Here is a 24,390-nt window from a genome sequence, read left to right as displayed (position 1 = left end):
CCCCTCCTCCTCCTCCTCCTCCTCCTCCTCCTCCTCCTCCTCCTCTTCTTCTTCTTCTTCTCTCTGCCCTTCTTTCCCCGACATCCTCTTCGTCTGCCTCGGTCTCTTACACACACACACACACACAGATACACACACACACGTGTCGGTGTCTAATAGATTTCCTCCCCTCTATCTGAGTTTGTGTGTGTGTCTCTGGTGTGTGTTTTTGGAGTGTCCCTCTTCAACAGCACAAGCAGAGTTGTATCTCCCGGCTCTGAGCCCCCTCGGCCTTCAGGTAAATGTTTGTGTTGCGAGAAAAGAGACACACACATTCACACACACACACACACAGACACACAAATAGACGGAAAGAGCTTATTCATGCTGGTCTGCAGCACTTCTTCACCTGCTCAAGGTTGTCGTGCAGGGAGTTTTTTTTTTATCTTCTTCTTCCTGCAAATAAAACACACATATGCAGTCGTACGCTTAAAATGATACGCGTGCTCTCGGTGGCTTTCTGTAGCTTTGTGTGTGTGTGAGGCGCGAGTGTGCCGACTCTTAAACAGGTGCAACCGGAACACCGCAGGAATATCTATGTGTGTGGGTCTGTGAGTGTGTGTGTGTGTGTGTGTGTGTGAGTGTGTGAGGTCCACTCCTCTGCTCTTTGATCCTCGTCTTGACAGCCCACCACCTGGGACGAGGCGCCACACGCCGCATGGCTCCCGGGCGCCGGCTACACCGCGGGAATCACAACGTGGCTAACCAGCGCTTACAGCCAACCCTCCCCTGCACTTAATATGCTGTCAGAATTGCTAATGCTAACAGCAAACAGCTAACCCTCCCATCTCTAGATATGCAGAAGTAAAAAAAAAAAGAAAGAAATATAGAAATGCCACCGGAATCCTAATTGAGCGAACCCGAGTTCTCTGCTGCTGGAATTGCAAATCGCACACGAGGGGCCGAAGCTTGAACACAGGTGCAATTTGAATTATGATGGAATTATAATGTTCAATATTGAGGCAATGCTTAAAAAGCTCCCTCTTGTATACACATAGAAGTCACTCTGCAGAAAGCAGGATCACTGTTTAGTCAAAAAAGTTTAATTTAAAGGCCAGTGAATGATTTGTTCCACTGATTCTATTCATCTTTGTATTAACGTGCATGAATGAAGTCAAGGGAAAATATGTGTTTTATGGATTTACTTACTTTTAGTGTTTGCTGTGTTAATCAGAACTGTTGATACATCTTATATTTATAAACCTCACGGCTAAAGATCTTTTATATTTCAATTAGTTTCTCTATTTTGAAGGATTTCTGTCACTCATCCTCCAGTAATTAGGATTTTAAACTCAATAATCTTCTTTTACTTTTGACACTTTACTGCAGATATTTGTTTAACTTCGCTTTTCAATGAGCCAGCATGAGACCAGTATGTGGAAGTCACCACTTTACCTCTAGGTCCTGTGAGGCGGTGCCCTATCAGCTGTTAGTCTCTTAGTCTTGACTAATTTTCTCCACTTATCCCGGCGCCTTTAACTTGTAGAAGCCGGTGAGAAACTCTCCGCGGTGAACCGGCGGCGGGGGAAGTGGATCGGTGGGTTTCAGGGGTTTTTTAGTGAAGTGACACTCAGCGCCGCCTTTAATGCTCGAGGTCACAGAAGAAGAAAAACACTAAGCCGAGAGTTATCCTCACTAATGCACCGGCACCGCGGCGTCTGAATCGCAACACCGGTCACGTTGCCGACGCCAGGCTAAGGGCCAACTCCTCAGCCGCCCCGGCACCCGGAGGACACGGCAGGAATTCAGATCCATTACGCTCCCGGCCTCATCAAAGGGACTCGGAGGATTCGGATTCTAAAACCTGCTCCAGATGCTCACTGCTGGATTTCACTGAGATGCACCGCGGGGCAAAGTGTCGCGAGGGGCCGGTGTCTGCACCGCGGACAACACACCCGCAGCCAAACCGCCTCTTTCACACTGAGCTGATTTGTGTCATCAACACAATGGGGAGGAGGACAAAGCAGATGTGTGCAGCTGTGCGCTCAGCTCGTCTCTGGACATATAAATACACATCCACTGCACCTGATGAGAGGAGCTGGAGGCTCTGAGCGGATCTGCAGCAACAAAGACCTGATGGAGGTTCACCTGGTATATGCTAATGTGCTGCATGGACCCTGCTCCATGCAAAATGATCACACGTGCACACAGAGCCTGGGATTGTGTTTCTGTGGTTCTTCTTCTAAAGTGGAGATTCACTTTATATCCGTTCATTAACCAGCTCTGTTTGCACTGGGGCCACAGAAAACACTGGTTTCTGTGGTTGTAATTAACCGTCTGGTTAAAAGTTGTCAGTCAAACAGTTTAACCAGGAATCGAACGCACGGTTAACGGTTTATTTAACAAGCAGCAGCTGCTACAGACACAGTGAATGGTTCAGATCGAGGGAAGTTCCTGGTTTGAACGTATGTTTGCATGTCCCCCCCCCCCCCCCCCCCGCCCCCCCGGCTGAATGGTTTCTTCCTGTCGTCCAATAGAAATGAGAATGATTGTATCGGCTGATGATTTGTTTTAAAGTCTGAAATGTCGAGTATTCCTGTAAATGTGTGTTTTCACCTTGTTGGACTGGAGGCAGCAAACAAGCAGCTTCATATTTAAAACACAGGTTGTCCTCGATCCTGATGACGGCCTCGTGTTTCTTCCTTCCAGTCCATGAACTCAGCGCAGAGTCCATCCTCCATGCCCCCCCCTTTTTTCAAACTGTTTGCTTTTCTGAATTTCCCTTTGGCTGCGAGATAATGATGTCAAAGTTTTTTTTCGCGAGGACAGAAACAGAGGCGTGAATCCTCGGAGAGACTTTCGCAAACAGCACGTTTGACAGAAATCAAATAACGGCTGCTGTGAATATGAGGAAAAAGTAAAGTCACACCTCTGTGTTCGGCCGGAGTGTCCTCTCACCGGAGCGTCCCCTGACTGTGCAGGCTCGGCCCACGACTGCTGTGTTTCAGCTCCACTCTGCTGGGATTACACACAGATTAATAAAGTGGAAAAAAAACACATCTCTCCCTCGTTTGCTCTCTAGTTTCATACGCTCGTGTGTGCACATGCACTCGAGTGCATAAAGAGTATTGTCACTGAGGGAGTGAGCGACTTAGTGGAAACACATTTAGGATGTTGATACTGAAATTGGGCCAAGTGCAGTAAAAAAGGAAAAGTTAGAACTAAAGAATTTAAAGCAATTTAATGCACTGTTTCATAAATGTATTATCATTTGTTAAATTCAATTTATCTTCTATATTTATAAAAAAACACTTTTACACTTCACTTCTTCCTACAGGGCGTTTTCTATCATGTGTCATGTTCACGTTCTGGGAATTGAACCAACAACCTCCTCAGCCACAGCCATGCACTGTGTTTGTGTGTGAAAGAATTGATTAGAAAATGTTGCACAAAGAAAATTGTACAATGAATGAATTACAATGTTAGCAATTGTGTTGACGTAACTTAACTTAATTGCTTTGTGTGTTACCTTGTTAGTTTAAAATGCCATAAAATATGTTTTGTAACGTTTATTCAAAAGTTATATTTATTTGAGTAGTTTGAAGTTATAAGTTTTTATGTATTTAGTCACTTGACAGTTGGACTGAGTTGTTTTTTCATGTTCACTTCATTATCTTGTCTGACCTTGTGTTTGTGTATTTTTCGAGCTCAACACCAGTCGAGCTTGAATCACTGCAAAAACATGTTCTGTCCTCAGGTTCTAATAAGTAATATTGTTTTGTCACTTTAATATCAAAAGACATGTAGATATCTTCAGATCTGCAAATCAGTGAGACTCAAAAGTGAGTGAGCAATAAATAAATGAATATTTCCTTCAGTGAATGAGTGAATAACAACCTGTTGCCTCGTTATTCAAGGATTAATGAAGAGAGGCGACCACGTCCTCCTTCACCTCCTCTCTCTGAGCCTTTGTGTAGCCCGTGTGTGGGTTGCGTGTGTGTTGCGTGTGCACGGCGCTGTGTGCACGCTTCCTCGAGGCTCAACTCATCAGCGTTGAAACTAATCCAGAAAGCTTTCTCTCTCCCCTCGGCCGGGATGTGTCGTCCTTAACATTCACTCAGCGTCTGCCGGTGTCGACAGGTGATGCCAAGCAGATGAATAGAGAAAATGCTCTTTGTTGCTCCTTATGCTCACCCCCCCCCTCTCTCTCTCTCTCTCTCTCTCTCTCCCCAGGCTGCTGTTTTGTCACGTTTTATACCAGGAAAGCTGCCCTTGAAGCCCAGAATGCACTGCACAACATAAAGACCTTAACAGGGGTGAGTGTGTGTCCTCGATTCTCCTCTGCCTACTTTCTCCTCTAATCACACACTTACAGCGTTACCCTGAGGCGGTCCTGCCCCGCCCCCCCCCCCCCCCCCCCCACCCCCGACCTGTGTGTGCACATCAGTGTGTTGCGAGCGCGAGTGTCCGGGCGCACGAGCGGGCGAGCCACCGACTGTCAGAGCTTGTTTGTGAGAGAGAGTGTGAGTTCCTGAGTGAAGACGCTCGTGTGGAAGGTTCCCTCTAGAATCTCCTTGTAAACAAAAACACTTTCTGTGTGTCACTGTGGGGGGGGGGGGGCGTCTCTGAGGGTTGTCTTCACACGCCTCCACATCGTTATTCCAGTTGTGATGCTCACATCAAGGCAGAGCTCCTCGCTGTGTCTCCTGTCAATCAAACTCCTCTTCCTCCCTTCTTCCTCAGAAAGTGTGTGTGTCTGTTGTGCTGCCTGCCGACGTGAAGGACTTGATAAACAGTCCAACTGGTCGAGCTGAGGCCGGGGTCACTGGTCACTGTGGTCACTGGAAAGAGCATGTTAGCATTTACTAGACACTACAGTTGGGCTAACCAGTGGAAGCTACCAAACCAGTGAGGTCCAGATAGCATAGCTGCCAAACCCAGTTGCAAAAAGAGGTCCACTGGGAGCTCTATGTCCTTATATCGACAGGTGAGGACATGTAAAGACTTCTGATTGGTTGTTCTGGTCATGGGTCGACCCCCTGTATGGCCACACCCCTCTATTGATAAGCAATGCGTCTCCTTAACCTCCTTTAACCTTTTCAAGCTTTTATAAGTCGGATGAAACCTGAATCCCACCGTGGTTCTTTTTTAAAGATAAGCACATGTGGAATACAGGAGTCTGTTTAACCCCGTGGTGCACCTGCTTATAAAGTGAGGGGGAGTCGACCTTGTGTTGAACGGCGTGTGACGCTGACTCAGCTCTTTGCAGACGGAGCTTCATGCAGGTGTCACGTCTGGAATCAGGATGAAGAGGTCGAGGGTGATTTCCATCCTGAGACACCCGACTTACCGGAGGTCAGAGGTCACAGGATGAAGAGATCAGTGAAAAGTGGATCCTGCCTTATTTGGCATGTGGGAAGAGTTTAAGTTGATGTGATGCATAATAGTGAATCACAGCCTGACAGATTCATACACTGTGATTTTACATATATATCAGTACAGAGAGAATCTACTAATATCATAGTAATTGACATTGTTTAGATGTTTACTCGACCAGCTGATACTTCTCTGCAGTTGGATGTTTGTTGTTCTTCCTGCTACCAAACTGACTGCTACCCCCCCCCCCCCCCCCCCCCACACACACACACGTTTACTGCTCCTACTACAAAGGGACACGATGGTGTTGTGGCTCCGTCTCCTCCACCATCGCTCCCTCCTGTAGCCCGAGAGAGTGATAGTGGAAGTCGCTCTCACTCACCCAGCCCTGGGTGGATGTTTAAAGGCCCCCCAGATCCCCTCGGCTCGGGCTATTGGCTGCTTTACCCGCCTCTCTCTCTCTCCTTGGCTGCGCCAGCTAACTGGAGTCTCATCAAGTGAGCGCCTCCACTCGCTCAGCAGGATCAGTGGATGGCCCTCCTGGGCAGGACAAGGTGGATCCTGCAGAAAATCCCCACAGGACTCGTACGTGGGGATTTCGCTGGGATTGTGGATTCGGAGTCGAGCTTGTTGTTTCCGCTCGGAGTCACCGTGTTAATTGCTTGCGGAATAAGAATGTTAAGTTTGCTCTGTTTTCCCCGCGCCGCGACGGCTAGTCACTTATCCCCTTGTTCGGAGGTGTGAAGCCGCCCTGGGGAGGACACATGCTGCAGCGGCTCCAGGATTATATGGACATGAAATCGCCTTCTTCTTCTTCACCATAACACCTTCCCTCTGTTGTGTATGGTCGTCCTCACTCGCTCTCTCCTCCCCTGCAGCCTCTCTGGTTACATTGAGGCTTCAAGTAAACTCGGACTGTTCTTAAACCTTTATCCAAAAGCTGAACCAGTGTATAATGTGGTTTTTGTGCTTCAACATAATTACATTCATATCTAAGACGACATCGTGACAACACGTGAAATCTTCTATTAACCGTCTGAGCCGTGAGATTAAATGTTTTGCAGTCGTCAGTGAACTCCTGGCAGCTTCGGGGAGAAAAGCTTCCGAGACGAGGTGAAATTAAAACTGTCCGTTGAAACCGAGACGACATTGATCAACGGCAAAAATATGTGCGTAATTAAACGGCATCATATTCATCACGTCGGAGCCGGACACCGCTGACGGGCTCACTTTCCATTTTCCATAATAAGTCCAGTATTGACAGGCGGATGTGGTTTAAAAGCTAATATACAGGCAATAGATCTCGAAACACACGCTGAATCAATAGTGACATGATGACAGATAATTCAAGTGGCTGCTGGAGGGTTTGTTTGTTAATATTTTTTAATGGGGATTTTCTTTTTATGAATAAAAGGAAAGGGGGGAGGAAGAGGTGAAGGGAAGAAGTCGGTGTATAAAAAGAATAAAAACAAGCAGATGATGAGGAAGCAGAATTAATTGCTGAGCGAGTCGAGTCAAGACAGAAGGAGAAGCGGACACAGGGAGGGAGAGATAGAGCGGCGGGGGGGTGGTGGTGGGGGGGGGGGGGTCTGCAGAGGTGATGGGCAGATGGACAGGAAAGAGGTGGAGTAGAGCACTCCAGCACGCTCGAGGGCAAAGCAATAAACGGGGCCGCAGTTAAAAACCAATACCTGCTTATTAACTTCCCCGCTCTCCTGGCTTGTAAAAAGCCGGTGGAACAATGTTTGTGTTGCCCCCCCCCCCCCCCCCCCCCGTTCCCCTCCACCTCGCTCTGCCTGTCCTCTCCAGAACCAAGGCTCTAACAGGGAGAGATGCAATCAGAGTGAAAAGCTGGACGGGCGCCATATTGGAGGTAGAAAGGGGGGGGGCGCCGCCGGCCTGGCAGCCATGTTGGTGAGGGGGGGGGGGCAGAGGCGGTTTGAACGGCTGCCATTTTTTTTTTTTAAACTAGAAACCTCATCTCCGAGAGTCGATGGCGCCGCTCGGCTTCTCCACGTCGCTCCATCTCCTCCCAGCGCTCTTCAGCTGGTGGAGATTTGACAGAGCGTGTTTATCATATCCACATACATGTGATATGACGTGTGCAGGACGTGTTTGTTCCCGTCAGCTCTGTGAGGCGTTCTCCTGTGATGACCTCATGTTCCCAGAGCACCTGCAGGTCGGAACAGGAGCCGCTCGTGTTTCAAAGGCTTCTTCTTGTTTTGTTTTTTTAATTTTTTACGGATCCTCGTCACAAATATTCAGATTTCCCTGTTGTTTCAATGTCAACCTCAAGTTATTGTGTCCCCTGCTGGGAGCCGACACTGGTGGCTGTGGTTCCCAGTAAAACCAGGTCAGGTTGTGGTGGTGATGGCGAATCAGAACAAAGCTCAAGTTATGGAGTTATGTTTCAATTGGATCTGCTGAGAGCTGCGTCTAACCTATCCTTGACACTGATTGGTTTGTAGTTGGAGGGGGGGGAGAGGGGGGGGGTTAGTCTTTCTGTTTGAATGCGAGAACAAAATGAATCAACCCTCTTGATTTGGTTGCCATGGTGATATCTTTATGATTTTTGAACTATTCAGCAAATCCACACGAGTTCAAACGAACGTCATTCACACATTTTAAAAACCGTCGGAGGTGAAGACTGCAGCAAATCCTGCCTCCTCCTCTTCCTCCTCTTCGCCAGTAAAGAAACAACACAACACCACTTTCACTATCACACAAAGATATTTATGTTATTATTTGAACTTTCTTTGTAATCAGAAAATGAAGTGAAATAAAGAATAAACCAAAAGAATAACGATTCATCCGCCCGACGTGTACGTGGCGTCTTTTAAATTGAAGAGAAGAAGAACAACAGCTTCTAATGACCTGCTAATGAAGTTTACAGGGGGGGGGGGGGGGCACAGTGTGTGTCTGCGTGCACACGAGTTGCCTAGAGAGCCGTGTGTTCATCGCTGCAGCTCTAATAGCACGAGTGAGGGCTAAATACGCCACACACACACACACACACACACACACACACACACACGAAAGACCCCCCCCCCCCCCCAGTACAACCCATCTATCGTGGAAAAACATGCCCTGTACCCCTGGAGCGATTTAAAGCCATAAGACCCGCCCCCTGCTGCACAACACACACACACTGATACACACACACACACACACATCCCTTTTATGTGCACAGTCTGAGTTCATTGCATTACTTTTATTTCTCCCTCCTCATCCACTCCACCCTCAACGCTAACACAACACACACGCTGAGACCCACACACACACACACACACACACACACACGTGAGCGAGCAGCAACACGGGGCGAGTTAGAGCCCGTCAGCCCGCCTGTCTGACAAGGTTGTTTGAGATTTTCCACTAAATTGAACTCTTTCATTAGCGGCTGACAGATGTCTAAATGCCCGGTGTCTACCCTCTTCTCCCCCCCCCCCCCGCCCCCCCGATGCCCGCCGCTCGGGCCCTGGGGCCGCCCCCCCCCCCCCCCCCCCCCCGTCTGAAGCCGGACGAGGTGCATGGCGACATGGAAAGATGAAGGGAGGGGTGGGAGCTAATCTAGGACGCGTCCTCTGGAGTGCCCTCCAGCTTGGAGAAGTTCAGTCTCTTTATCCTTGTTTTCTTTATTTTCTCACTCTCTCTCTCTCTCTACCTCTTGCCCTCTCTCCATCCCCCCCCCCTCCTCTCTCTCTCCTTCTCTTTTGTCCTGTTGAATCTCTCGTTCTCTCGTTCTCTCTCTCTCTCATCGTGCCGTCTCTTTGAGAGAAAGGATGAAAAAGGACTTTGATTCACAGTTTCTCTCAAGGATATTTCATTCTGACAGTGAAGGCGGAGAGGGGGGGGGGGGGTGATCAGGGTGCTGGTGGGGGTGTGGGGGTGTGTGTGGGGCGGGTGGGGGGGTTGCTTCAGACACGATCAGTCGAGCCCCGTCCTCCATGGGGGCGGATCAGAGCGTTTGTCAAGCGCCAAGTTTGATAAGAAGCGTGGGGCTCATTAAAAGCTACTGTCGCACTGAGACCACTCACACACACACACACACACACACAGACACACACACACACACACACAGGTCCCCACCTCCCTTACCTTTCTGCTGGCGAGATAATTAGTGATGCTCCGCTGCCAGAATGCCGGCGCAAGGTTGTGTGTGTGTTCGCGGTGCAAACCACAGTCACATCATCAAACACCCTCATCAAAGGAAGTTCTACCTCCAGCAAGGTTGAGTTTTCAAAAGCAGCAATTTAATAAATCCAGAGACACAAGACGTTTAATCGGTCATTTATTGTTTCAAGTTGACGGACAGAGCTGCAGCTTCGGAGCAGAGACTGTAAGTGATCATGTGAATTAATAACTTTCAATGATGTGAGAAATCAAATTCTTTCATGCAGAAGCCCCCGTGGTCTTAAGACTCTGACTGTTCCCGGCTTTGAAAGGAGCAGTGTGTGTGTGTGTGTGTGTGTGTGTGTGTGTGTGTGTGTGTGTGTGTCTGCTTTGTGGTTGCAGGCCTGCAGTGTTTATTGTAGCTTTCTGATGAAATATGTTTTTTATTTGATTCATGTGGGAAACTATCTGATCATCTGGTTCTGATCTCATTGTACTGACGGGGGTAAAAAAAATCCAGATTAGCTCATTCAGACATTTGTTCCAGTTTTACTGTTGTGAACATAGATTTATTAATGATAATAATTGATCTTAATAATGATGTTCAACTGACCAGAGGGTCGTGCATGGTTCAATCCTCTGTCTCTGAGATACTGAACCCCTAATTGATCCTGTGCAGGTGGTGAATGTGACACAACTGCATGCACATCGATGCACAGTATGTGTGTGTTTGTGTGTGTGTGTTTGTGTGTGTGAGTGTGCATTGAAAAAAGCTCCATATAGATACAGTCCATTTTCATTTAAAGCTCATTTATAACTTTTCAATGACCTGACGATGGCGCTCTCACTCGATACCTGAGACGAATCTGAATCTGAGCCGAGCGGCATCGATCAAATCCATAACACACTCTGAATATGATCAATGATGCAAGCAGCGGCCAGCGTCAGGCTCATTTATCAGATAACTGATACCTGTGTGAGTGTGTGTGTGTGTGTGTGTGTGTGTGTACTTGTTAGTCGTTCAGTGAGAGGAGGAATGCTCCATGTCCACAGCCTGTCAGCGCACGTGTGTTGTTTGCTCAGGTGCGAGCCCATTACACATATCGCTGCTCTATCACAATCGCTCTCAGCAGCAGCCACGAAGCCGACTGGCAGCAGAGAGCGATACGGTGACTCCGGCTGATAGAGCGTCTGATTCGCTGCTCTGCCTCCGAGCCGCAGACGAGTTCCCTCGTGAAACCCGACCGCCGACAAAACCACCCAAGGCCCCGAGGAGCACGTTGTAGTTTGGTGCTAAGCTTTGAAACAGGGGAAATATGTCAGTGCAGGATATTAGGTTTCTCATTTACTAAGTAGTGTGTCATCAAACATTCATGTGTTAGAGCCGGGAGGAGATTATGCAACAAGCTGAAAGGTTAGAGCTCGGACAAGCCATTCAAAAAGACGGGCGGCTATTAGGGCAGCATGAACCAATGTTTTAAATGTGTGTGTGTCTGTGTGTGTGTGTGTCTGTGCTGCACACACATCATTTAAGTCCAGAAGAAAACAACAGTAGCTCACTCATTGCAAACACCACACACACACACACACACACACACACACACACATTTGCACACAACCATTCCCACAGCGGTGTCATTACAGAGGCTCATTATCAAAATCAATTCAATTAAAGGCTGTAATTGCCAAAGTGAAACTCAAATGCTAACGCAAACAGTGCTGAAGAAACACAAACCTCGTCGATGCACCCACCCTCACAGTGTGTGTGTGTGCACTTGTGTGTCTGTGTGTGTGTGAGTGTGCGCTTATTTAACGAAAGAAATATGAATCGCTTGTTTCAAATTAACTTCCCTAACCCCTCTCTCTTCTCTCCGACTTGGTGGCAGCGTTTAAGTATATTGACTCATCGAGAGAGAGAGAGAGAGAGAGAGAGAGAGAGAGAGAGAGAGAGAGAGAGGTGAATGCAAGCTAACTATGTTAAACACTTGTGGAGACACGACACGGAATAGTTATGCCGCCATCCCTCAATCATTCTGCTCACACACACACACACACACAGACACACACACGCTGGGTTAATTGTTTACCGAGCTAAATCAAGTGGGGATGATGTCGGGCGCTAAGACGAGGGATATCGTTAAAGGACAGTTTGATTTATAGTTGTGTGTTTGTCAGAGCGACGACAGGAGTTGAGGTCTCCTTTTTATTTATGGCTTCAGAAATAGGCATAACGTCTTTATGCTCTCGGTCAGAGACGTGCTGATTGGTCGGGTTGACGCCTCCTAATTGATCTGACGTGTGAATCTAACGGTGAAAACCTGAGACGGAGATGTTTAGCCTCCTTGTCTTCACTGGAAGTCGAATCCAACTGATGCCAGGTTGGTTCAGAGACGATATCGAGCCACACGACTCCACCACCACCGAGAGAGTGAGGATAATGGAAAGAGTCGTGATGAGTTGGATGAAAGAAGCGAAGGGAAAATCGTGGTTATTGCAAATAAAAGTGTGAAATGTTGTAATTTCTCTTTCGTCTGGCAAGAAGCTTTTGGTTTAATTGTTGCCGTTTGTTTGGTTGGTGGTGATAATGTGTTCAAAACCACTTTACCAATGAATGTTGGCAAAGTGTTTGTGTTGTGATGATCCCCCTCCGGAGGTCAGACGTATGCTGTTACTTTGGATGTGTGTGTGTGTGTGTGTCTGTGTGTGTGTGTGTGTGTGTGCCGCCGGTTTTGGTCACCGACTGAATCCCGGCTGTGAGGGCCATCTGTCTGACTTTGACCCAGCAGCTCACCGTCACATCTTCAGAGAGGAGGGAGGAGAAGCAGTGTGCGGTTGCCGTCTGTGGCAGAGTGTGTCTGTGTGTGTGTGTGTGTGTGTGTGTGTGTGTGTGTGTGTGTTGTTTGATACCTTACAGTATGTGCACTCCCCAGATTTTGGCACAAACACTCTGGTCACATGAACCCGGCTGTCTCTCCGTAGCTACCATGTGGACGCACACACACACACACACACACACACACACACATTGACACACTCCCTACACACTTGTTCTATTCCCAGCGTGAGCCTCAGATTTGTCCTCTGGCTCCAGGACAAGACGACCTCTGACCTTTGAAGCACGAGGGCGTTCTTGGGGAGACGTCTAGAGGAGGCGACAACGTGAACCCGAGGAGCGGCGGTTAACAGTTAGGAAGTGTCGGGTGTCCTGGTCTCGCCGCAGAGGGAGGGGGGAGATTATAACGGACAGGGGTTGTGGTTGTGGTCGGGGGGGGAGGGGGGGGGGGTGCTGAAGGCCGCCCCGGTTGCCAGGAGTCTGCACATGATGAGGATATATCAAAAGAAGGTGGAAAAGAAGAGGAGGCTGACATTTCATCAGCTGGTCTAACAAATAGACACCTCTTCTTCAGCCAGGGAGAGGTGGTGTGGGGGGGGGGGGGGAGGAGGAGGAGGGTGATTGAAGAGACTGTCCCAGAACTGGAAGGTCATAAAATCTATCTTGGCCGCCGGCTGCACTCTGATCCCTGTGGTGTAATGAGGACCTGATGGCTTCACTCGTCCGTAAATATCTGCCGGTGATTGGACGAGCTAATCTCGGCTAGCCGCAGACTTCTGCCTCGTCATGCCGAGCGAGTCTGTGGAGATCAGAGACGTGTAAAGACGAACTAAATGTTCAAAATATGGCCATCTTGCTCATTATGAATCAGAGGGAAAGTCCAAACAATCTCCTTTCCTCACCACTTCTCCATGGCCTAGAAGCAAAGAGCCACAAGGCCAAGGAAAGACGTGAAGGAGAAGCCGTGAAAGGTCAAAGATGGCGTCGCCCGTATCCTAAATATTTTGGCTTCAGGAGCCTCCATCTTTATTTAGTCACAATCTACTCGGAGGAGGAGGAGGATGAGGATGAAGAAGAGGAGGAGCTTCTCTCCAAACCTCTGAAACAAACAAACGACTTGAGGATAAAAAAAATAAACAATCATCTCCCGGTAGAATTCGTGGAATCAACAAGTTTAATTTCATTCAGTCACAAATGAACCGATAATCACCGCAGCTCCTGTAGCCGCTCCACATCTATAAATCCAGACACATTTTTATAGCGGCGTTAATAAATGTAGATGTTTATTCCTCTTCGCAAAAGTCGATCTCGAGGAGTAACAGCGTCTCGTTATTAGCAGCGTTTCCTGGCGACTTTCAGCTTTTGCACATTAATATGCAAATTGATGCTAATCGATTTTTCAAAGGTGGCACATTTATCGTGTACTCTACAGCAGAAAGGGACTCAGTCAATCAGAACTGAACTATGCAGGTTTATAAGAAGGTGCTGTTTAAAAAAAGAAAACAGAAAAGGTGACACTTTAGTTCAAGTGCAGTGCTGATGTATTACGAGCAGATAAAAAAAGACCCTTAACGCTCACACAAAGTTTTACGAGGCAATAATCAAACATCAGGAAGTTGTGTTGGATTTGACTTCCTGTGATTAAGAGTGGAAGCCGCCCTGTAAAGTGCTGGGTCTTCTCTTAATTTACGTTTATTGTAAATCATGTGCTCATTAATTATGAGATAACGTGAGAGATAACGATTTTATCTGAATATTTAACTAAAGAAAACAGACTTTGATCTCTTTGAAGAGGAAATCAGAATCAGAATCAGAATCAGAATCAGAAAGTATTTATTGCCAAGTAGGTTTATACCCACCTGGAATTTGCTCTGGTTAATGGTGCATACAATGAACATAGAAACATAAAAACCCAATAAATACAACACACATAAGAAAAACAATAAAAAATTACTCACTATTTACTGCTTATTTACTCACTTTTTCTAATATTTATACAAAGTAACATTTATTTAGACACAAACACATCTAAATAAAAGATATAAAAGATATAAAAAGTGAACTCAAAAGTTAAATTTGCAATGTGATGCAGTATAATATAATATAATGTAATATGTATGAAAATAGGGGTTTCTTTGGTGCAGGAGGAGGAAGTAGATCATGTCAGGATGCAGCAGGACAGGAAGTGGTTCAAGCAGGACAGGAAGTGGTTCAAGCAGGACAGGAAGTGGTTCAAGCGTTCGTCTGATGAGACAGATACAGTTGTAAAGATAAACGCCCTCGCAGCGTCGAGCCGGCTGAACACATGGCTTCTGCCTAGTGAAGCTTTTTAGGGTTCCTCTGGAGCTTTTTACGAGCCTGAGCGCGGCAGAGGACTCAGTAGTTTTGCCAGGCCCCCTGCTGAGCGCATAATGAATGGCAGGCTGCGGCTGTGGGCTCTGCCAGGAGAGAAGAAACAGAACTGTGGAATCGTGGGCTAGCGGAGGAGAGTGTTGCTTTGTGGGTCTCGACGGGAGCTCGTGAAGATCAAACACGTCGACAGCATCGCCGCCCGCCGGGCTTCTCTGCAGACAGACCTGAGGAGGAGACGCCTGGAAGCCAGACAGGGCTTTTATACCTGTGGGTGTGTGTTTGTGTACATGGTGTGTGTTTGTGTGTGTGTGTGTGGCAGCTCTTTTCAGGAGTGAATGACGGCAGCGCGGAGGATCCTGTCATGGCTTTTTTGTTTTTTTGTTTTTTTTTAAGGGACTGACTTTGAAATGGATTAAAGTGACTTGATGTGAGTCCCAGGTTTGCTTTGACTCGGCTGCTTTTGATGTGGCTTCAACACACACAAACAGACACACACAGACACACACAGACACACACACACACACCTCCTCCATGTCCCTGCCTCTGTCCTTGTGTTAGTGATACTTCACAGTGATGCAGCCTGAAGGCCTCCCTGTCCCCTGCACCGTCCAAAGGTCCGAGCGGTCGACTCCATAGATGAGTTTGTGTTGTTCTCTGCTTGAAGGACACGTTTCACACACGTCTGTCTAATGGAGACGTCTCAAAAGCGTGGACACAACAAAGTGTGAACGTCCGCTCAGCCTCACGTACGCCCTCTGATGTCAGACTTCAGGTCACGTGGACGTTTCGAATCCCTCTTTCCCACATGGACAGTCACGGATGCATAAAGTAGAAGCTTAACCTTCATCCCTCCTTCTTCCTCTCGTCCTCCCCTGGACTCGTCTCTCTGATCCTTTGTCTTCATCGTTTTATTCTTCTCCTCTCCTGATTCTTATCTCTGTGTCTTCCCTGCTTCCTTCACTTTAAATCCTCATTTCTGAATTTAAGTTTTCTTTTCGTTTCTGGCATCGCTTCATTCTTCCTCCTCTTTCCATCCTTCTTGCTGCCTCCTCCTCCTCCTCCGTCCACTGCCCCCTTCAGGCATGTTTAGGAACTAATCTACAGACAGACTAGAAGAGATTGTGAGTGAGTGTCTGGAAGAAGAAGGAGAAGAAGAGACAGGGAGTGAGGATGATGATAAGGAAGAGAGCGAGAGAGTTGGGATAAAGGTGTGTGATAGAATTGGAAGATCACAGCCTTCTGTCACAGTGTGACTGAGCCCATGGGCATTATGGGTAAGACGGGGCACACTCGCACGGACACACACTCCCACTTGCACACGCATACACACACACACACACACACACACACACACACACACTCGCGGCTGGTGTTTGACTCGGAGTGTGATTGATACTGGGCTAGATTTGGAGAATCACTGTCATTCATCTCTCTGCAGATCAAACAGCCACATAATCTCCCATAAAGCAAAGAGAGATGGAGGGAATAGAAGGGAGGGGAGGAGGGAGAGAGAGAGAGAAAGAGAGAGAGAGAAGGAGGGAGCGAGGTGACAAAGCCCTCATGTGTGAAATGTTTTCTTGTTTTCCATAAAAGACGATCCTTTAAAAACACATCCATCATTCGGCTCCATTAAACTGCTGCTTGGTCACATGACAGAGAGACGGCAGCTTTTATTACACCTGCTGCAAACACACAACCTGGGTGTGTGTCGTCTGTGAGGGACACACACACACACGTTACAAAAAATGGTTGTTGACCTCCAACTCTTCTTCTGCTGAAGTGTGATCATCAGAATCCCTTCAAAAGACATCAGTGACATATTGTGTTTTAATTCCAGTCAGTTCTTCTTCTCCTCCTCCTTCTTGTTCTCGTCCATCTTCATCTCCTTCTTCTCCTTCTTCCTCCCTTTTCTTTTGCTCCTTGTATCTGGATCTCCATCACCTTCTTCTCTTTCCTCTTCTCGTCCTAATCCCTGTTCCTCCTCTTCTTCCTCTCCTTCTTCTACTATTTGTCCTGCTTCTTTAATCATCTTCATCTGCTCCTCATCCTCTGTCTTCCTCTTCTGCTCTTTGTCCTCCCTTTACTCTTCCTCCTTCTCATCTGTTTCCTTCCTTTTTCTCCCCCTCCCTCCCTATCTTCTCCTACTTCTTCTTTGCCATCTTGTCGTTGTTGTTCTATACATTTTCAACGGTTACCAATCCCCTCGTTATGGACTGAGATATTCAGATTTGTGGTTTGTGTACTCGATGTGATCACATTTCTTCCGTGGGAAACTCATTTACAGCACACGTACATGAGTGTGTATTGAATCATATGTGGATTCAAACTGGGAATGAAATAAAAGAAGAAATAAGAAATATATCCCACAAACACTCCGGACCCCACAGTGAGTGTTGGAGCAGTATTTAATGTGTTTGTATATTTTTGTGTCTCTGCAGATGCACCACCCAATTCAGATGAAACCTGCAGACAGTGAGAAATCCAACGGTGAGTGGCCCCATGCACACACACACACACACACAGACACACACACAGAAGCAGCAGCATCACACACATATGCATCAATAGCCGGAGAAGCGATTTAGCGAGAGAATAAGACGATGGAGGGCGATGGCGTCCGCTGCTGATCTATATGAGAACATATTTTTTTAAGTGGGATGAATTATTAAGGTGCTTCACAAGGGGGGGGGGGTCAGTGAAAGTTGAATCGTTTTGGCCTCGTGCTGAACCAGCCGCTCTCCCCTGTGGCTGTTCGCTCACACAGAGATGCTGCGTGAGCTCCTCTCGCTGCACACACACACACACACACACACACAGACAGACAAACACACACACACTCACATTTGCCTTAATGCATTTGTCTCAACTCACACACACGAGCAGCGTCGCACGATCCGTCCTCAGATCACCCTTCCTCCAAACTACATATTGCAGATCCAGCTCAGAATTGAATCCCTGTGTCGAGCCTCCTCCTCTTCCTCCTCCTCCTCCTCCTCCTCCTCCTCCTCCTCCTCCTCTTCCTCCCCCTCTGTTCCTTCTTGTCCTGTAACGAGGACATGTGGAGGTTTCTGAAAAGTATGCAGCCGTTGTTTTTTCATATTGTTAACAAATCCCGTCGGAAAGACAACATGCTAGTTCAGCCATAAATAACCCACTGGATAAATATCACAGTTTCATTGTTAAAGAAAAGAAAAGTGTCTCTTTAAACAGCTGGATATTAGTGTTCTGGTGTCCAGGCTTCTGTGAACTTAAGCTGAGAACATCTCAGGGCTTCTGACCTTTAAGGTTCTTAGAGTCTCTGAAGAAGTGAAGCTGCATCTTTCACCTGAGAGTCAGATAAATAATGTTTGGGAGTAAAATCCTGTTTCCCTGACATTAACTCAAACAAATCCCATAGCTATAATGATCCCATAGCTTCTTATTGAAACACAATAGACTGTGTATGTGAATGGACAGCAGGGACCTAAGATAAGAACTTTAAAACTTTTTATTTCAGTCTAAAACGTCTGACTTTTGTCACTGAATTACTCGGCTCTGTTTTTTAATTGGTTTCATTGAGATGCAGCGGCGGTGGTATTTAGCGGCAGTGGATCGGGGGAATAAAAGGCCATGTCATCAATCTTCTGGTCCAGGGTGAGACGTTGTGGATGTGGTGTCTTTAAACAAAGAGCTGAGTTAGTTTCCCGAGTTAAAGATTCTGCTGAATTACTCAACTTTACGGGTCAGTTCACACAAACGGCTAAAAAACATCTGTATTTTCTCACTCATCGCTCTGACACTTTGGGACATTTCACCTGAGGACTGGCAGGAAAAGATGTTTTCTCACATACAGCACAACTGGAAATATGATATTAGATTATATTAGATTAGATTCAACTTTATTGTCATTGCACAGTACAAGTACTTATACAACGAAATGCAGTTTAGCATCTAACCAGGAGTGCAAAAAAAGGCAGTAAAAATGCAGAGTATTGTGCATATTTAAAGTGGAATATGTAAATAAATAAGATATGTACAGAAAGAAATATATATGGAATAGTACAGTATTAAGAGGTATTGTATGATATAAGAACGATGAATACACTATAAGCAAGATAAATATATATAAATATGAATACACTATAGTACAGTAGTCGATAATACAGTAGTCAATTTTTTCAGCGAATGAAACAAAGATTTGCGTGATTTCATTTTTGTAACTCTGCAAATTTGAACTCAAAATCTAAATTTCAAAACCTAACAAATGTGTGAGAGACTTCAGAATGGAGAGTTTTTTCTATATTTATACATATTTGCATGACTTAGTGAAGAAATGTGGGTTTTCACGAATCAGCTGACCTGACCCTTGAAGCAGAGTAATTGAGCAGAATATGAAAATGGACGAAATGACCATTTAAATCCAGTTTTTAAAGAACCCTGTGAGTTCATGTAAGAAACACAGAGACAGAGACGATGGCCCTGCCTCCCGGAGCCGCCTGATAAATCACTGTCCACTGCCGGGAAATACAATAAAAACCAGTATCCAGCAAGGCGGAGGAGAAACTCCTCTAAAAGCCATCATCCGCTCCACTGAAAAACGGCCAAATACGACTTTATAAGACATAAACGTCAGGGTAACGACGCTGGAACTTAATAAAGTGGCCGCTCCTCACAGCTGGGACGGTAAATATGAAGTAGCCCGTACGCAGCCCATCCATCCACTTAATGGTAACGACCTTTAATAAACCGGGAGTCTCGGAGCTTTATTGGTTCAGACAAAGAGACGCACAGAGTCGCGCTCAGATAAGATTATTGCTGAGTCTCGTGCTGGTTTCTTCTTTTCTCCGGTATCTTGTTTGTGTGTTGAATTCTCAGCGTGAGGCCGATTCCGCTCCAGCTCCTCCCAGAATGCAAAGCGGGCTCCGGATCATCCCGTCGCCCGAGTCCTACGAGTCTTATCGGCAGAAAACGACAGAAACAGTCGATTGTAACGATATCTTCTCTCTTTCTCTTCCATCGACGCCGAGTAAATTAATTACATCGCTGTTAGCCCGGTGGTAATCTTCCTCTGGAGTGATGCACACACACACACACACACACACACACACACACACACACGCACACACACACGAGCGCACACACGCTGTGTACAAAGGAGTTAAAGCTTCTTTTTTTTTTTGAAACAACACTTATCTTGGCAGCGTATCCCGACGGTTTGTCTTTTAAACACACAAACAATTCAAACAGCAAAATAAACAAGCGCTATTGATTTCCCAGAGTGCAACAGACCGCTTATCTCTTTCGCCTCGCGGTAAGAGCTGACAGTTTCCTCATTAAAAATGAATTGGATTAGCATTGCATTGAATGTGCTGCAGACACACAAACACACACACACACACATTGTTCCTGATTTTGCTCTCAGCTTAATTCACACTTAACCTCACACACACACACACACACACACACACACGTGCACTAACACACACCGCTACCTGCAGCCGCCTCTCGTTCCTGGAGATTGCACCAGCGAAGGAGGGATTGTGTCAGCGGAGGAGAAAGTGAGAGACCCGTGGGGCAGGGAGATTGAGGGAATAGGAAGAGGAGGAGGAGGAGGAGGAGGAGGGGTGGAGGGAGGCCGAGGGTGAGAGAGGACGAGCGGCAGAGTCTCAGCGAGCAGTTGGTGTTGAAGTGATAATGAGACATTGATCAGAGCCTCTCGCAGATGGAATGATGAAATCCACGAGCTCTGTCTGTCTTCATCTCTCTCTCCCTCTGTCTCTTCTCTTTCTTTCTTTCCCTCGTTCCTCGACGCTTCTCTTTTGATTGTTTTTGTCTCTTTCTCTCTTTTTCTTTTGTCTGTTGCGTCTTTTGATTTTTCTTTTTGTCTTTTTCTTTCCCTTTGTTCTCACTAATCTTTCTTTTTTGTTTTGTTCTTCTTCTTCTTCTTCTTCGTCTTCTCTATTTTTCTGTCTGTTGTCATTGTTGTGTGATTCAGAGACGTTCGGGCTCCAGGACAATGAGACGCTTCGTGTGCACAGTTGAGTTCAAGGTTTCAGGAAACGGGTTTATACACACCCCCAGAATCTTTAGCTTAATTCTCCAGCTGCTGATGACTGGAGCCAAATCGGCTTCAGTTCGGCAAATTCAAGAAGCTCGTGGACATCGTGGTTTCAGACTCAGATTAGGTTTCGATCAGAGAACAGGATGGGGGTGAAGGTGGTGAAGTCCTGCATGGATCCACTTTTGCAAACCTGCAAAGCTCCGATACTGAACCCGACCCGTTACCAGCTCCTATATCCAAGTTATATCCGGTTAAAATACCTTGTGCAGGACTCTAATCATGTGCAAATACTTAATACTAGTCTGGGTTTCTACTGGTGAAAATTCATTTATATTCCTTCAAACTGAAAACACAAAGCTTCACTTCAACATATTAAATGACCTCCACTCGTTCACTCACACTCTCTGTTTCCCTCTCTCTCTCTCTCTCTCTCTCTCTCTCTCTCCTCTGTGGCTCTGCAGCGGTGGAAGACAGGAAGTTGTTTATCGGCATGGTGTCGAAGAAGTGCAACGAGAACGACATCCGGGTCATGTTCTCGGCGTTCGGGCAGATCGAGGAGTGCCGGATCCTGCGGGGGCCCGACGGACTCAGCAGAGGTGAGGCTTCCCCGCTGCCGCTCGATTTCCATCCACACCCGATGCTCCTCGTGTGATCACCTGTGGCCGAGCGGCCTCCAGCTGCCGCGGTTCATCCTGTGTCGACTCGACTCGGGACTCAAACCCCCGGGGGACTTGTTTACCTCCGGCTGAGAGATGAGCGGTTGAAGAGGAAGTCTGAGCTGTTTCTCAGAGAACAAACGACTTTTCAAATCAAAGAAACCGATAACAAACAGGATGGGCTCATTATTTTTGTTTCCGTGCGTCACAAAAAAAAACATTTATCTGTATTTATGGTCATTATTTAAGAGAAAAACACAGACTTCCTGTTTAGTTAAACCGTTTCCTGAGTGTTTTACCTTCCGCAGACGTTTCTCCTGCATAATCAGCAGCTCATTACCTCTCAGATGTTTCTCCTTCACTGTCGTGATGGAGGTTCTTCCCGAGCCGTCAGTGTCTCAGGATGTTGTTTACTGTAAACCGTGGTGATTAGTGTCGTCTGGCTGCAGGAAGCCTTCAAACTTTCAGAGACGCAAACTTAGAAATCAGTAAAACAACAAAGAATGAGGAGTCGAGAAGGTTTTATTTACCTGTGGCGATAATATAAACCCCTCTTTTTACAGTTTTGATTAAACTGCACATGATATATACTGCAACCATTGACCAGATTACGATTTAAATAATTTAGAGCCGTCATTTCGTCTATTTTTATTCATAGTCTATTGATGAAAGGCTTAGGTCTCGATTTAAAATACTTAAAATAAGCCGAACCTGTAATATTGCACCGTTTAAATCTGGTTCTAACCAAAGATTAATAGTTTATGAGCCACAAAAAATAAATTAATAATTACACCAGTGAAGAAAACAAACCAAAGACCAACAGACGGTGAATCTTTTGTCCAGATTCTAAGTGTTGAGGCGTCACACCACGATTCACAGATATTCCTCCTCCTGCATTTTGTTGCTTCAAATCCCCATTGGGACTCGGATGTTGTGTTGTCTGCAGCAGTAACACAAACTGCAGCTCGAAGGATCCACACACCAAAACAAACCTCACCCACTCAGAGAAGGAGAAACGTTCACATCTTATTCCCTGTGACGTGTGGAAGTGAGTCTGTATAATCGTGTCTTTGTGCTCGAGGAGCCTTGAATCAGATCCTGGCGTCAATCAGCTGCTTCTCTGAGAAACGCTCCAGATCCTCCTCAAGGTTTTCAACGAGTCACGAGCGGACACAAGTGAACCACAGCGACACCTGGAGGCCGCTGTGAAGACATGATTCTCCTTTTTTTGCGCTCTATATATCTCTTCTCCCTCCCTCTCTCTCTCTTTTTTTCCTCCCCCTCTCGCTCTCACACCTCCCTCCCTCCCTCCTCCTCCTCCTCCTCTGACCTCCTAACCTCCATTCATACCTTCACCTTCCCTGCAGATCCAGTTTAGCCTCCCTGTAAGCCACTGGGATTCTCCCACACCGACACTGGAGGCAGCCGCTCTGCCACTGGGTTGGTTATATCTTAAAAAAGCACAATTCATTTTTCTATTTTCTATATTTATAGAGTAAAACACAAAATAATCATGGAGGAAATTATTGTTATATTCACATTCTCCATTGGGTTGTTGAAGTTTCTGCAGGGCTTCACAAAAAGTCCTGAATCCATTTGGAACCAAACCTTTTCCCTTTTATTTCCGTCAAGGCCTGAATATTAATATTAATTATTAATTATCCGTCGGCCCAGATGATTCAGACAATCAACGAATCGTTATTCTATATATATATAATTATATTTATACTGTCAAATAATTTAAAATCATTTATTTTGTTGACAAATTGTTTCCGACAACACTCAAACACATTTTTTTTCAAAGCAACTGGACGTTTGAATCACGATTGTTTGTGTCATGTTGTTTTTTATTTGCAATGACGGCAAAGACAACAACTCCCATGATCCTTCACTGCTTCCCCACGTCATCAGACTTTTGTTATTGCTCTGATTGAGAGACCTCTAGTGGCAGAAGTTAATTATGATCATGATAATGACTAAACAAAAATCTAAAAATCCTCATAAAAAAAACATAAACACTGATTTAGCTTCGGTCAAACCCTCCACAGCTTTTCTATAGAGCATCTTCATCAACTCCTCTTCCCCTCACACACACACACACACACAAACACGCACACACACACAATCTACCACCCACTCACCTGATTTCATCCTCCCACACTCCCTTTACCCCCCCCCCTCCCCTCCCCTCCTCTGTGGTCTCTATGTTCTGAGGAGATGCAGCCTCGTCTTCCTCCTCCTCCTCTTCCTCCTCCTCCTCCTCCTCTTCCTCCTGTCACACGAGCTGTCGCTGTCATCGTCACGCCGGCTCCATGTGGATCTGTCGGTCACGTTTTTTTTATTTTTTTCTGTGCCTGTCGGACGTTCTGAATGTTTTCTATTGTTGACTCCAGTCTTATTTTCTCAGTGTGCCTCTTCCTCCTCCTCCTCCTCCTCCTCCTCAAGGTCGTCTCTATCTAGAACCGATCTTTGCCTCAAACCCAACGACTCGAACTCCCCACGATCTCCCTCCCCGTCCCTATAATCACCCTGACTGTCCTAGAATCCTCTCTCCCATCAATTTGTCCTCGTTCTTTTCCCAGACATCCCTCATCGGCCTCCTTCCCTTCCTTCCCCTCTTTCCTCCTTCCATCCTTTTCAGCTTCTCTCTTTTGTCCTCATGAATATTTCAGGCGCTCTGGCCACATCCCTGTTTCTGTCGAGCTAATATAAACCACTTAGCTGCTCGGGCGAATCAAAGAGAAGATGCTTGTCGTCCAGTTTGGGACTGGATAGTAAATAAACTCACCTATAACCAGGCTGGAGATGAATGGGTCTTTGAGGGTTTCTCTGTGCCTGCAGCTCCCAGGGGCGCTGGTCCCACCTAGCCGCGCTGCTGAGCGCCCATTAAACCACGGTATCAATCAGAGGAGCGCCGCCGCCATCCCGCTATTAATAAAATATGGATCACACCACCAGTGGACGGCCGGGCCTGGGGAGCTACCCTACTTTTATTAAAGGACTGTTTGGTTCTCTGCTGACGACAGAATGCGGCCCGGGAG

The 24,390-nt window shown here is 46.5% G+C and overlaps 1 protein-coding gene across 1 annotated transcript in view; it reads left to right on the top strand.

Annotated features, from left to right (window-relative positions):
• The first annotated feature begins 4,217 nt into the window (after window positions 1-4,217).
• celf2 (cugbp, Elav-like family member 2) overlaps window positions 4,218-24,390 on the top strand; it is a 48,461-nt gene continuing 28,288 nt past the window's right edge. The window contains exons 1-3 of the mRNA XM_053415484.1: window positions 4,218-4,295; window positions 17,092-17,140; window positions 21,155-21,289. Coding sequence (XP_053271459.1) covers window positions 17,092-17,140; window positions 21,155-21,289 — 184 coding nt within the window. The 5' untranslated portion in view covers window positions 4,218-4,295. The remainder of the gene's footprint in view (window positions 4,296-17,091; window positions 17,141-21,154; window positions 21,290-24,390) is intronic.

This window comes from Pleuronectes platessa, chromosome 22 (genome assembly GCF_947347685.1).
Source record: "Pleuronectes platessa chromosome 22, fPlePla1.1, whole genome shotgun sequence".
Classification (NCBI taxonomy): Eukaryota; Metazoa; Chordata; class Actinopteri; order Pleuronectiformes; family Pleuronectidae; genus Pleuronectes; species Pleuronectes platessa.
Note: the sequence above shows the minus strand (reverse complement) of the source record. Positions and strands in the feature narration are given on the sequence as shown.